We start from the raw sequence: 14654 nt of genomic DNA, 5'->3' as shown, positions 1-14654 counted from the left end.
GATGAACTGCTTTTGCATCTGATTCCAACTGCTTCAGTTTATGTGGTTTCAGGAAGGGAACTAAGATTCTTTGGTGCAAAAAGTAGTGTTGCCTCTTCCCTAGGAGGCTTTGTGGTCACAGACAGATCCCTTGATACAGAGGACTGAAATAAGAGTGCAGGACCCTAAGTGTGGACAGTATCCACATAGGTAAGGTCTTATACATAGTTGTGTCTTGTTCTTGCCAGCCCTGTTTCAAGAGATTTGTCATCTGATCTGGGTACAGTGGGCATTCCCAGTCTTCTGAGGCCTGAGAGAATTTAGGTTAGACTGCCTTGAAAGTACTTGCCTTCTGTAACATGCAGTTGGGTCAATATGGATGGACAGAAGTTTGAATGGCTGTAGAGTCACTGCAGAAGTCCAGGAAAGAGTCAGAATCCTGGAAGATAAAAATATAGTTAGACAACTGACTATTTGAAGACTGGTCCTTCTTCAAATCACAAGAGAATTCTCATCATTTTTTAAGGTTAGTTATAATTCTAATGGATGTCATGATTTCATAACTTTTTAAGCAAAAACATAAGTACTTTGCCAGATACATTTCTTTTTCTTTTAATGTTCTTTTACCTAGATACTAAGAAACTTGAGAGAGCATAACCATTACATATGCGACTTCTGATATTCAGTGATGCACAGGACTTTTTATAAAAGTAAGATTTAATGTTTGCAAATGTAATTATGAATGGTAAATTCCAAATATTAAACTTTTCCCAAAAATCATTTTTTTGGGAAAATGCTGTCTTGTTTCTAACCAGATACTACAGTAACTTTGACAGAATTATTTTCCTAAAATATACAGTACAGTAATTGAACAAAACTGTTTTTTTTTTTTTCAGATGACAGTGGTGGTGCTTCTGCACTGTATTTTTAGCTCTCAATGAAGAGAGAAAACAAACTGCAGAGTTTGTACTATACCTGCTATTAGCATATACAGAGGCAGGAGCATGAAGCTCTAACTAGTGTGTTGTCTATTTTCTGCTTTAACAATGTCTATTTTCTACTTTAACAATAGTTTCCCTTTACTTTGTAAAATTAACAGCCTGGAAATGAGATCTGTTCTGACTATCTGCCTTGCTCCATTACTGTTATTTTTAGTTGTTGCTTTAATTTGTTTCTTGGGATTGTTTAGAAGAGCTTTACAATTTTTTTTGTCTTTTGAAACCTGGGGAAGATCACAAAGTACTACATAAACTCTGAAATGAACAAAAGAAAACAAAGCTAAAGCTAAAAATCTATTAACCATGCTAAGAGCAGATATTTGCTGAATGGCCCAATGTTGGAGCGAATGACAATGCTTAAAGACTTTTCTTTTTTTTTGCTAATGAAATGTAGTATAAATAAAAGATGGGGACAGGCTAAGCTGTAGGCTAGTAAGTTCCTTTTTATTCCTGCTGCTATTAGTTTACACAGGTTATGCAGTACTATTTGGTAGCGTTTCACAGAGTAAAGACTAATTCCCTGCCTAGGGGACCGCAGAGTCCCCCGACCAGCTGAGCAATCCGTCATTGCGAAGCACAGCAAAACAGATTGGGTCGGGAGGGGATGACGAGGGAAGACACAGGGTAGGTGTATTATCTGGTACAGTATCTCATCGCTCATTGAATGCTTTTCTGGCAACCATGTCCTTTTCGCGGTTGTTTATTTTGTGCTGGAGCGTTGTATGCCATTAATCAGAGAAGGTAACTTTCACATTCTCCAGTTATTTTTGGAAAACAACCACTGAAAAATTGCATACTTCGGATATAACCAGCCTATATTTTCTCCTTCCCATAGACAGAATGAAAGTAACTTTGAAACTACATTGTTCAGCGATGCTAGTGAAACTGCCGCTGTCTTCTTTGTAAGCATATGCTAAAGCAACCAAGAATTTGCTAAGTTTGCTAAGTATGGGTTTTTCGCCTAGGAACCCTGAGAACAGATCTCTCTCTTTTTTATTTTTATTTTATTTTTTGTGAGAAAACTTTAATTAAAGAGAAGATCGTGATCCTTAAAAATCCAAATCTAATTCAAATGTTCCAACCACAAATACTTTTGTTGTTGTTGTTGAATCTCTTTTTTGATACACAGCGTAACTTCAGGTTCCAGCAAAAGAAGTGCATGAGTGATCTCGTATCATATTAAGCAATGTTTTGCTTGGAGTAAATGCTTGGTGGAAGGAAATAGCTTTGTTTTTACTGTTACAATTTTTTTATTCCATAGAGTGTGGAGTCCTACTTCCCCATCCCCTAACACATCAACATTTAGCCTTAATGCAATCCTAATACAAACAATTCTGATAATATTTTATGTTTGGACCAGTTCAGGAAGCTTCCCTCCTCTCCCCAGACCAGAGTTTCTTTTGGGGACCTGCTTTTGAGACCACTGTGTCATCTTATCACCTTGTTTCCATTGGGTCTTCTAAAATAGTAAGTCCATGAATAGCTGAATGAATGTAGTGCTTCTGGCAGGCACAGGTTGGACAGCTAGGAAGGAAGAGTACAGTCTTGTGGGACAAGTGCATTAAGGACAGACACAATACAGGTTCTCCCACCACACCCTACCTGATGTAGGGGACGGAAGATTATTTGCATTACTGCTCAGTCCGTCGTCTTCCTTCTCAGACTGCCAGTAAGGAAATGGCCTCTGTTAAATGAGCTTTGACCAGTGTGAACAAACTTCCAGTGCCTTCTGTTAGCGACAGCATTTAATTTTTATTTATGTAGGACAGATCTGAATTGATGACAAAGTTCTCTGTATTTCCTTAATTACTGTTCCCATACTGTCTTTTGTGAGCTTTTTAAATGATGTCTGTTACAGTGTTTGAATTAGTGACATAACTGCTTTGCTGCAGCTGTTAAAAACAGGTATTTTGCTGAGTGTAATACAGATCTACCTAGACAGTGATGTGGAAAAAAAAACCATTTACATTTGTGGAGGGAGTTGAATATAAATTGACAAGACTATATCTGCATTTTTAAAAGAAATGAGATTTTTCAAATGTCTTTAAAGAGTAAACAAGTCAAATTTCATCTTTTTATTAGAACTGAAGTAACTGGAAAAAATGGACAAACTTGCAGACAGGCAGCCTTCCTCCAGGCTGAGAGATAACCAAGGGTGTAAAAAGGGCCATTTTGGAGCAGAAAAAAAGTCCATCTAATCGAATATTTTTATTTTGTCTTTGTTTATGTGCAAAGTAGAGGCCTAAGGAACAACATACGAACAGAACATATATATTGGGTAGTATCCATGCATTTTCTCAGCATCCAGACTTCTGTGGCTCAGGGGCCTCCTGAGAGAGGTGATGCTTTATATTTAATAGCCCTCTATGGATTACTTTTGATCCCCTGTAAGCTTTTAACATCCACAATATTCTGCAGCAAGGAATGCCACAGCTTAACCATGTGTTGCATGCAGAAGAATCGCTTTAGACTTGGCATCTGCTAGTTTTATATAATACTTTCTACGTTCCTGTACCATAGGATTCATTCCCTGTAGCTTTGCTGTTTCTTGAGAAAGTTAAAATGCGGTTGTTCTGGATTTAACTAGACTGTGTTGATCAATTAGGCAGTCTTAAAGAAAAGGTCACTATTACTATTGGAGGCCCAGAGGGATGTTGCCAAGGGGAGGGGGAGATAAGGTTGGCTGGCATGAGAAAAAGGACAGGAACATTTTACTGCCTATGGAGTTAAGAGCGTTGCTGAGAGTAGACGTTAGAGAAATTACCACGTTTATTGGACGAGTGTCTCATTTGAATCCAGAGTCTTTAACATGCATTGGAGATAATTTTATTTTTTAGGCCTTTGTAAAGATTTAGCATCAAGGATTATTACTCAAATGTCGGAGATGAAGTGGTTGTTACGGGAGGAGGGTTACCCCGCTGGTAGCTGGTGTTTGTGGCCTTTCAGTTGCCTGGGTAAGCTGATTCTCAGACCTGGTGGCTTTTAATTTCCTCTGCCGAGTTTACGTGCTGGCATTTGGTGCGCTGAATGAAGTGCATGGCTGAGCATGTGAAAGAGCTGTGTATTTTGGTGATTCTTATAGGCTAGGGAGGGGCGTTGATTTCTGTGGCTGAGAGATGTCTTGGCAAGGTGTTTCTTACAGCTGCTGCCCCGGAAAGGTCTGGTTCGATCTGTTCCACAAGGTGTTTGCTGCTGCAGCTCAATTTAGTTGAGTGGGGAAACGTGATGATAGTGATTATTTCTTCCAAGGTATAATCATCCAATAGAGGCTGCACTGTTTACTCAGTCGGCATGTAATTCGAGGTCCCTGATGTAGTAAGGCAGCCGGGATGTATGATTGAGGGTGGAGGAGGTTCTTTTCTTCTTGCAGTGTGTTTGTATGGTGGCTCGCTCGAATATGAAATCTGTTTCACTGCAGAAGTGTCCTCGCTTGGTTAAGGCCGCCTTTTGGTTGTGGAGGTAGGTATTTCGAGTGCTCTTAGGGCAAATTCAGTGGTGTTGCTTGCCCACTGGGGTACGGCAGTGTGTTTTGGATAGATGCAGGTTTTGTAGATTTAAGTGTGTTTTTAAAAGTCTGTTTGGCTTTGATGGTTGATGCTTCTGTTTTACACTTGGAGAAGAGTTTGAATATCTAAAAACTTGAGTGGTTTTTCCCAGCTTGGGCTGATAAAGATACTACTGTTACCTTTATCTATAAACCATAACTTGCCTGTATCTTTATACAGTCCTGATTGCAAGACCATTATTACTTTGAAAAATAATCTTTAATGCACATCTTTTTGGTAGTGGTTGACCATGATCTCAGTCGCTGAGTCTCTGTGAATGACCGATAAGCACTGCAGTTCTCAGGACTGTGTTGAAGCCCGGGTGTGAGCGCTGCAGACCTGCAGAGGTCCGAATGTGTCTTTGATTACCCAGTGTAAACTTCTGAGGAATCATTTTCTGCATTTTGTAACCGAAGACTCTGTCAGTATCTGTGGCGTAGGAGAAAAGGAAGCGTTTCGGGTTTTTTAGAAAAAAAGGGATGAGGAGTGTATGGGCGAACACGTCGCTTCCCTGACAGAGGTGCCGAGAGGGTGCTTTCTGGAAGGACAGGTCTGGTGGAGGGTGCGGCTAGGAGACTTGCACGTACAACCTCTGTGCTCTGCAAGGGCCGCCCGCTGTTAAAAGTTCACATTGCTGATGTGTCGTAGGGTGTAACTGAGTGAGTCAGCAGTACATTGGAACAAGATGTGATCACGCACAAAGATAGTTTGACTTTTGTGAGGCTTTAACATGGGAGGCTTGAAAATGAGCGTTTCTGCTGCTCGTTAATTAATATTATTATTTGCTTTAGGGATATAAGTGGCCAGTTTGAAGTCAGTATGTCTCTCTATATGGATGTGCTTGTAATATTCTTGTACAAAGTTTTTAGCTTTTGGTCTACATTTACACTGTAGTAATTTTTATTTAATTTTTTTTTAAGTGGTGAGTTAAGAAAAGTGGTGATTTAGAGTTCGCTGTATTTGATGCATACGTATTAACCTATCTGTTTTATGGAATGCCTGCCCCTTCACAACAAATGTCTTTACTGTCAGCATATGCCTACAATTAAAGCAACGAGCAAATTCCTTTTGTTTCCTCAATCGGTTAAAGCTTAAACTCCAGCAAATTTCACACTGCTTATATGACTCAGATAGTCTATAAAGAAGTTGAATTAGGTTAAAGGAGCCTGAAAATCCAACGGGATGGAATTTGTAAGTGCTCAGCATTTGCTGATGTGCTATAAAATTATCAAAAGTGCTCAGCTGACAACTGAAATTATGCCAGCATGGGATGCTCCTTCATAATCCCATTTCTGTAGTTGCGGTTGAACTTTACATTTTAGATGCTCCTCAAGCTGTTGTTTCTTATATTCAGAACTGGAACTGTGTGCTATTAATCTCTGTTTGACTAGGCAGGATCCAGATACCGTCTTAAATGCTGAGTGTAGAAGCTGTTTGGTACTCTCCCATGGAAATGAGGCTCGGTTATCCATCTGCTGAAGGCCTTAAGACTCCTCAAGACCCCCCTGGAGCTGCTTCCTCATATGTCCCACTAGTTCCCTCTGTGAAGAACACGTGATAGTTGAGGCAAATTGACCCATACATCACAGAGATATTTTTGCACAGGAAATGCACGGATCTAGGCAAAACAAGAAACACCTATAAGTTGCTACCTCAGTTTCAGTACTACATCGAAGCATTCTCCTTGGGCTTTCACCCCTCCAGCTTGGGCATCCCCTGCGTTCTGTGGTTCTGACTCTTGCGGTCAGCGTCCTTTAGTCCCTGCTCGTTCTCCTTTGAAAGCAAGCTCCGTGTTTTTATTCCTAAATTTCTCAGCCTCTGTATTTTCAAAAGCTAGCAGGAATACACCCATCTTTTGAGTGATTTCCCGCTCCAGTCTCCTCTCTCATATTCTGGTGGTAACTGGTTTGAACAGGAGCTGAAGATATCCACTGTTGTGAGGCAGAGTGTTATCTGCTTTTTCAGTAATCATTATTAATGCTTCTAGTCGGATGAGGGCATTCACATACAGCTTTCTCTCTTTACAAAAGTTTAGGTGTAAAGATAGCCACAAGACTATAATTTATAGTTATATGTTCTGTTAAGTACACAGACTATTTGAAGAAAACCTAATATCCATACTTAATAATAGTTAAAGGCCTGTTAAGATATCTTGAGTCATGTGGATCCAGATCTACAGGTTTTCTTTATGTCTTTGTTCTGTTCATCCTTTATGATTCAGAAAAGGTTTTATTCATCTGTGATGTTAATTACAAAGACTCTGGATCTCATTCAGCCACCAGATAGGACTTTGGTGTACAGAGATGTACGTGGCAAGCAGAATGTCCTGTCAGTGGCTATAGAGGGCTTTGATTTTCTGACTAAAAAGCTACTGCAAATAATTGAACCAAAGAACCATTCTTCAGGAGCAAACTTCATTTTGTATTGTTTAACTGTAGAAGTAGTGCACTGTCATCCTACTCCATTTGCAAATGCTGCAACTATGTAGACTTTAATGGTAAAGGATTTCCATGTGGAAGAAGAGCTGCACAGTTTGTTACTAAGTTCTCTAATCCTAAAGAGTTGGTTCTTCCCTTTGAATATGGTGCTGGGCCCAAATATCCTGTCACTCTCACCAAAGCAATTCAATTATATTTTTATTTGTTTACTGTACTGCATTACTGCTATGTTGTAGTGACTTTAAGCTTAAAATTATAGGTGCTTTCTACTGTTAGAAATATTTACTACCAAGGTTAAATTGTCTCTAAAGCATTGCAATAATATTTCGTAGTTTTCTTCTACAAGACGTGTTCTCAGGGGTATCACAACAGTGAGTATAAATATGTTGATAGATAGCATAGAGGAGCATCTTCTTAGCTGTTACAGAAGGGCCAAACTCTTGAGTAAGCAGAGACCTCCGTTCTTCTAGTGCACATTTTACTGGGAGCTGCAATCAACAGATGCTCAGTGAAGAATGGGAATAACTCGAGCCACGCTCTGAGGAGTTGCCTTTCTGGGATGGGCAAGTTTATAGAGTCATCCTTGGGTGCAAGGTGTAGTTCAGCTCAGATTGTTCTCTGAAAGAAAATGCTAAGTGAAAAGAGGGATTCTTTCCAGGGTGTCCGTAGTTCTAGATCAGGAAAGAGTTAATTCAGGATACACATGAACTAAGTGACTTGTAAGTTCACAGAGAAACTTTGGCTGTTTCAGCTTCAAGTTTCAAGTTTGACAGCATTAAGTGTGAAAGCTATTACAACTTGATGACTTCTAGTTTGCTGCAGGAACTGCTCTGTGAAATGTTATCATCTGTTAGCATGATCTACTTGGACTATGATCTGCCTTAAAACCAAAGGTTCACTCTCTGGAATAGGATCCCCAAGTATGACAGTGACAAGCATATTAATATGTAATAAGTGGCTGAAGAAATAGCTGGAGAGTCATTCCTTGAAAGGATTTCCCTGTGCTGATTATCAAGAGCTGTTTTAATTAGCTGAACAGCTGGATTTTAGCTGCTTCTTAACTACATCCCTGCTTGTTCAGACAGTGAGAAGTCACAGTGGTGGCATTTAATAAGGGATGTGGAAGTAGACAGCTTCAGCGTAGTGATGAGGCTGGAATTGTCACTGGACCTAATTAGTGGTTCAGGATTACTTGCTTTTGGGGCTGGACCCAAGAGAGAAGCAGGATTATACCAGGGTGAATCTGATTTCCTAGATAACCAGATCTGTGCTGCTGCGATTTCCGAGGTGACTGGCTCTGTTAGCCTTCAGCACAGGCAGGGCTCTGACAATACCCCACTGTTCAGCGGGGCCTGTGAGGGTACGTCTCAGTGTTGCAGAGAGGCCGCTGTGGTGCCAGGCTGCTGCCAGCTGCTTTTTTCTGGTGCTTGTCTGATCTCACAGTGAGCCAATCTGGACAACCAACATCAGCAGAAAAAAATAAAACGGGGAATCAACTCATGCTGAAGGGTGAGAAGAACAGCCAACCTGAGGCATAGCCAAGATCTGGTGATGTGCTGTCGGATTAACTTCTTATTAGAAGTGAGCCACAGACTCAAGGTTTGTTTTTGTGAGTGGAGACTGTGCTGCTTCCCGCAAGGACAGTTGCTGGCATCTCTGGCTGCCCGTTCCTGCTGCTTCTCTCACGTCACCCTCGTGCTCGTGTGGCTCTGCAGCTGCCTGGACCAGACAGCCTGTCTGGCTGAAAATTAACCGGGACATTTGGGGACAAGGTTGTTTGTTGTTATCAAAATTAGGTGGCTGATCCAGGTGACCGGTGACCATGTCAGCACCAGCACAAGGGAGCTGCTGGAAATGGTGAGTGTGGGAAGGTGGAACTACCAGCTGCATAGCGTCAGTTTGTCTTGCCCTGATAGGGACACTGCATCTTGAGTTGCTGCATCACTTAATCCAATTTGTGCATAGTATTTGTGCATTAGAGCACTGACAGGCCTGAAAGACCTCTGCAGCTGAGCCATTGAAGAGACTGATCATTGTGCATTAATCTGTTTTTTCAGTGTAGCTTCACTTAATCCACAGGATTGATACAACTCTGTCTACTGCATCCACACCATGAAGATGGCATAGCTGCCTCGTCTGTCCTTAAGTTTGAAGGCTTTTCGGTAGAACTAATAGGTCTGTTACCTGGATGATGGTAAATCTGATCTTTTGCACCACCCTTAAATTAACTTTAAAATTGCTAAATTTTTTTGTAATTCAGTCTGCCATGAAATCATTTAGATGACATTTTAAACACTTTGTGTTTGGCATGATGTTTTCTAAATAATATTAATGGTTTTCTAATAAGTTGTAAAAATACTGCACTGTAGTCTATTGACTTTTATAAAGATGGCAAGATTTCTAAAGTAACTGAGAGAAATATGTCATGCCTTTTATTAAATGAGTATTTTTCCTCACAGTAGTGTCAACAGTAGCTATTTAAAATTCTTGGCTCACATTCTAAAAAGTCACAAAATTTTTAAAAAATAGCAGCATTTAACTTTTTTTTTTTGTTTAGGCTGTTTGCGTAAGACAAAATCAGTAACTGTCACAATTAGAGATACATTAAAAAGCTTAGACACAGGGCTGTGATCCTAAGGACTGATGCTTTAAGAAAAGCTCCATGTAACATGACACGATGGGTAAATTTCTGAGACTTTGCAGCAGATGCTTCAGTATGTGCTCAGACGTGTGGACGAAAAGGTAGTCCCGAACCTCCCAGCCTCTCCGCGTGGGTACCTCTGACTTGGGTGCCGTCCCGCTCCAGGCCCACGCGAATCCCCGTGTGCTCACCAGGAGATGGCTTTGTGAGTTCAGCTTTATTTCACTTGAACAGCACCTGCTTTCATTTACTGTGCGGGACTGTGCAGGTGAGCGGTGCTCACGTGGTTGCTCTCTTGGGTCGGGAGTAGCCTCTGAGTAATACTGTAGCTACAGTGAAACTGCTTTGGAAGAGATAACAGTGCTCAGTGCATGGAATAGTATTTGGGCAGAGCCCCTAAGGAGGGAGAGGCCGTGTTTTAGAGGCAGTGATTGCCCTTGCTCCACGCAGCAGTTCACAGCTCTTTGCCACAATTTTATTTCCCAGTGCATAGGCTTAAAAAGCACTTTCCGAAGCGTTTTCCTCAAGTGTTTATGTTTAGAAAATCTGTGCTTGAAATCCAAAACAAAGCCTGCGAGGGAGAGTGAGTGGGTGTTTAACATCTTCAAACAAACCACTCCAGGGTTTTTCCTTTTGGAAAGGGTGACCCATGGGACCCTTCTCGTATTACTGCCTGCTTGAAGGACCCCGCTGCTTTCAGGGCAGGTCACAGATCCCTTCTGAACCTGGTGAGCCCCCTTGGTCAGCTGGCAGAGAGCCTGACAGAGATGAGTTAGTTCCCCCTGTTGAGGGGCTGGGAGGCGATAACTCATGAAAAACCTGCTGCCTTAGCCGGAAACGTTACAGAGTTTGTGCTTTAAGCTAGCAGTGAGGGAGGTAGGGCAGATCTGCAGATGTCAGGGGATTGCTCCAGTTGTGCACGCCTGCGTGGTACCTAGCAGCAGGCACGTATGAACGATTTGCATCTTTACTTATTCCGCATTAGGGATGGCTGGGATGGTGTTTGAGCTAATATTTATCAGCGTCTTTAATGCCGTTAAACTTCCTGCCGTCTGTTCTGTTTTCTTCCAGCAATTTGAGTTTGTAGCTGTGCTCGTGCACGTTGTGGGGGAGCGCAGGAGCCCCTGGCCCTCGCCCCGCCGGCTGTGTGCCGTCGCGCCGTCCCCTCGCTTGTGCCTGTGTGGCTGGTTGGGAGTCGCGCTGGGAACAGGATCAGAGATCCCATGCAGATTCAGCTTCTTCCCGCTCCCTTTTTCCTCGCCGTGTGTGTTTGTGGGGTTTTTGTACGTGCTCTCGTTTGTTCGCTGCTCTGCCTTACGGCCTGGAGGAGGAGGAGGTGGGAAAGAGGCGGCAGCTCTGTATAGCAGGATTATTGCTGCAGCTGTAGGAGGATCAAATTGGATGGGGTTATGTGAATTATTTGGAGGGCTTGAGAGAAAGGTGGCCATGAAGTGGGGGGCAGAGGAGGATGTGGGCAACCTTATCCCTTCTCTTTTCGCAAGACAGGAAAAGAGGCCAGAAATCATTGCCTGTGGAGCAGGAAGGGGTCGGCTCTGGTGTGGGCAGAATCACAGTCTGCCCTGACAACAGCATTGCTTTTAAATTCCTGGGGGTTAGTGGGTGATAAAGTTATGGAATCTGCACTTCCCTTCCAGGGTTTCACGACAAAAAAAGAAATTCTAAATTCACTCCCATTTCCTTCTTTTAAAAAGGCTTAAGTAATACATAACAATAATTGTATGTTAAATGTGAATCGAACTCTCTTGGGGGTAGGAAGAGCAGTGCTTTGCCAGAAGAGAGGAAGGGTGTTGATGGTGACCTGTTAATGGAAAGTAGGGAAAAAAAACGCTATCTGATAACAACTTATTTTGCCTGTGAGATCATAAATTTTGTAACAGAACGATGTTGTCCTGGGTTCTCAATTATACCGGTAGCTGCATGCTTGAATGGCCTTGCTCTTGGTATATCGGTACTTCAACTTCACCAGGTTGGTTTCATGAAGGATTTTGTGTGTGTGTGCGTATGCATGCCCTTTGATTTTAAAATCTTTTCTGCACCTTTTGGTCCCTCATCTTGTATGGAAAACTTTAACTTGTGTGTGTATGATGACTCCTGTGATTTCTGGCCAAAAATACCTGCTCATATCTGATGCATCATATTCTGAGGCAAATTGCAATGGTTGGAAGCGATCTTGCCCATTGGAGAAAGAGCTGACCTGTTCCATTTGATTCTTATGGGTTCTTGAGTATGCATATCTTATAGATTTCCTACTTTCCTACTGTAAAACTTAAGTCAATCCTGAATTTTGAATATAGAAAGTATTTGCTGTTCCAGAAGATTTCCTATTTGTGTTGCCAGACTTTACTCTCCTTTCTGTCTGGTACTAAATATAATTAAAATATATATTCTTTTTATTAAAACCCTAAATATTGTCGTTATTTACAGCAATCAAAGAAGGAGAAAGCTTAAAAAGTGAACATCCAAAAGGAGTAGACTTTAGTTATAAGGAAGAAAAAAAGGAATATGAGGTGCCTTGGGGAAAAACGTACAACTATAAGTGTTTTTTAAAGATAAGGCTGTATTAGGATAGGACATTTGGAAGGAAAATGAGACTCCTTTTCTGCTGAGAATGCACAGTGGAATATGACTGATAGCAATGTTTTCCAATGCAGTTTCGCTAGCTGTGTGGACAGGGGCCAAGCCACTTCTGAGCTGTTTCTGAAACCAGACAAATAGGCATTGTTTATCCTGGACCAGCCAAACTATTTCAGAAAACAGCTCAGCGAGGGCAACGTTCATCTCTGGTCCTCAGCAGTTTCCAGAAAGGCTGCGGAGGGAGGACGTTCTCATCCACACTCTCTTGAACTGTGGCTCTTGCCGTCTTTTTTTTCCCTCTCCTCCAGATACCCTGTTCTTCACCCACTGGTGTAGCTGCAGTCATCAGCCATCGCCGCGGAAGTGCTCGTGGAGCCCAACGGGGCTGACGGATAAACTGCCCGCTGCGGGCATAGCGAGACTGGTGTCAAAAGGCTCGTGCCCTCACTCTCCTGCCGTCCCTGCCGCCAGCGAGCGCTGCGGCGGAGGCTTTCTGGAGGAGGCTCGAGTAGTGTGTCTTTGTCTTGTGTTAAAGACACTGTATTAATTTGAACCAGATACGGTCTGTTTATTTTCAGTCTTAAAAAAGATTATTCGGCGCTTTCAAAGACTTCCCACCAACAAGTATGCTCTCTCTGTTGTGCTTAAAAAAAAGTCCTTTTCTGAAGCAGTTTTGGTTGTTTTTTTCTGACTCCTCTGTAGCTTTATATATGTGGCAGGTTATTAATATCATGCTCATGCTTTTTGACATCAGTTATCTCAAGTTACTTTTGGTTTTTACCTGCAAAAAATAGTAAGGGCTTCTGTGTCTGGGTTAAATAAGACCTTCAGAGAAGCAGCATCAGAAAGTGCCTTGGTTTTACCAAGAAAACAGATGATTTGGCAAAAGGAAACATTTTTCTGTCCTTGTGTATCAACAAATTTTGGGTCGCGTTGTCTTCCTGCCTAGCCCCACCCACCAAGTTATTACTGCAAAACGCAACCCCAACTGACAGTGAAGATCGCTTGTTAAGTAATTGTTAAAAATACTTAGCAAAGAGGGTGTCGGTTTTTCCTGGACTGTGTAAGTTTTGTAAATTTACAAGAATGTTAAGTCATTAGATGCTAAATAACGTGAGAATATGCACAGGCACAAGGGCTCTTCTCCTGGTTTTCCATTTGAGTGAGGCAGAATGTGAAGTTCAACACCCAGTCCAGAGAACAAGTGGTTAGTAAAGTTAGCTTTCCACGTTTGCAAAGATGGAAGGAAAGCTGTGTCCTGGTTTTCATTAGAAGGGACTGAGTGTGGTCGTATGCTCCAGGAGTTTTGCACAAGTTTCTGTAAGATAACCTTGGGGAAAAATGAACTTGGCAAGCACCGTACAGTGTGTAGGGGATCTCTGCATGATGTTACTTAGCTGTTTTCTCTTTGAGACATTAACCTCATTGTAATTTTTTTTTTCTTTAAGCCAAGGACCTTTGTCATCCATAAGAGCAGCAATCAAGAGATGTAAGTCTGTTTTTTTTCCTCTACTTCTTGAGAATCATGGTATTGTAAGATTGTTCCATCTTAATTTTTAGATGAACTGGTTAACTTTGTATGTGAAAAGATAGTAGCTGACAGGCTTTTTTGGGACTGTAACTCTTTTTTGTTTGCTTTCCATTTTTTTTTTTTTTGCTGATGGGCTGTTCCTTCCTGCCAGTTACTAACATTTTCTTACTTGTGCACTAGTACTGAAGTGAACATCTCTGGCCCTGGATTGCACACACTCAGTTTTAGTTCACTTGGTAAAGCAGAAGCTTGTTCATTTCAGAAATCTCCAGCAACTGTTCACTGGCTTTACTGGGGACAGAATTAGATTCATGCACTGGACTCATTTTGGAAAATAAAAAATTGTTCATAAACCTTGAATGAAAGACCAATCCCTTCTTCCCTGATTTTATTGTTTATCGCCTCTCTCTCTCTCCCTAATCATGGTATTTCCAGGCAGAGACTTTCTTCATCTGCATCCTCCAAAGTATGCTCTTCCTTTGTTCCCCTTTCATTTTTATTTCATTTCTGTCCATGTTTTCAATTTCACACTAATAAAACAACTCTGAGGATTTTGCTGTGGAGAAAAAGACATTAGTGTATGTGCAGCTGATCTGTTTCTCCTGGACCTGGGGCTTATTAGCATGGATTGGGTTGGAGGTAGTCGAAGCAGATCATGAAAGCTTTATTCAGAGCAAGTCTGCATGATGCTGTAGTTAAAATGCAGAGCTTTATCTGTGCTGTTGCTGCCATACATAGGAAACTGGAAAACAGCACCAGACCATAGAAGGCCTTTTATGGTGGAGTCAGGAACTGATCCTAGGCTGCCTCCGCCCCAGTCTTTGGTCTAACTGGGAAACTGTCTAAAAGATCATTAAACAATTGATACATATGTTTTTGAAAAAATAGTCACAAGTGATACCTTGTTTTGAGGCACAATCAGATAAA

At 41.6% G+C, this 14654-nt stretch overlaps 1 protein-coding gene across 10 annotated transcripts in view; it reads left to right on the top strand.

Annotated features, from left to right (window-relative positions):
• SH3D19 (SH3 domain containing 19) overlaps positions 1-14654 on the top strand; it is an 85493-nt gene that overhangs the window by 27948 nt on the left and 42891 nt on the right. For 9 of the 10 annotated variants that reach the window (XM_064510808.1, XM_064510806.1, XM_064510810.1 and 6 more), the window contains one exon: positions 13645-13685. In XM_064510808.1, the coding sequence (XP_064366878.1) occupies positions 13645-13685 (41 nt within the window). Of the gene's footprint in view, positions 1-4351; positions 4437-13644; positions 13686-14654 lie in introns of those variants that run through there. The other variant, XM_064510812.1, reaches the window with a different exon arrangement.

Source organism: Dromaius novaehollandiae, chromosome 4 (assembly GCF_036370855.1).
Source record: "Dromaius novaehollandiae isolate bDroNov1 chromosome 4, bDroNov1.hap1, whole genome shotgun sequence".
In the NCBI taxonomy this organism is placed as follows: Eukaryota; Metazoa; Chordata; class Aves; order Casuariiformes; family Dromaiidae; genus Dromaius; species Dromaius novaehollandiae.
The sequence above is the reverse complement of the archived record's forward strand: the minus strand, read 5'-3'. Positions and strand labels throughout refer to the sequence as shown.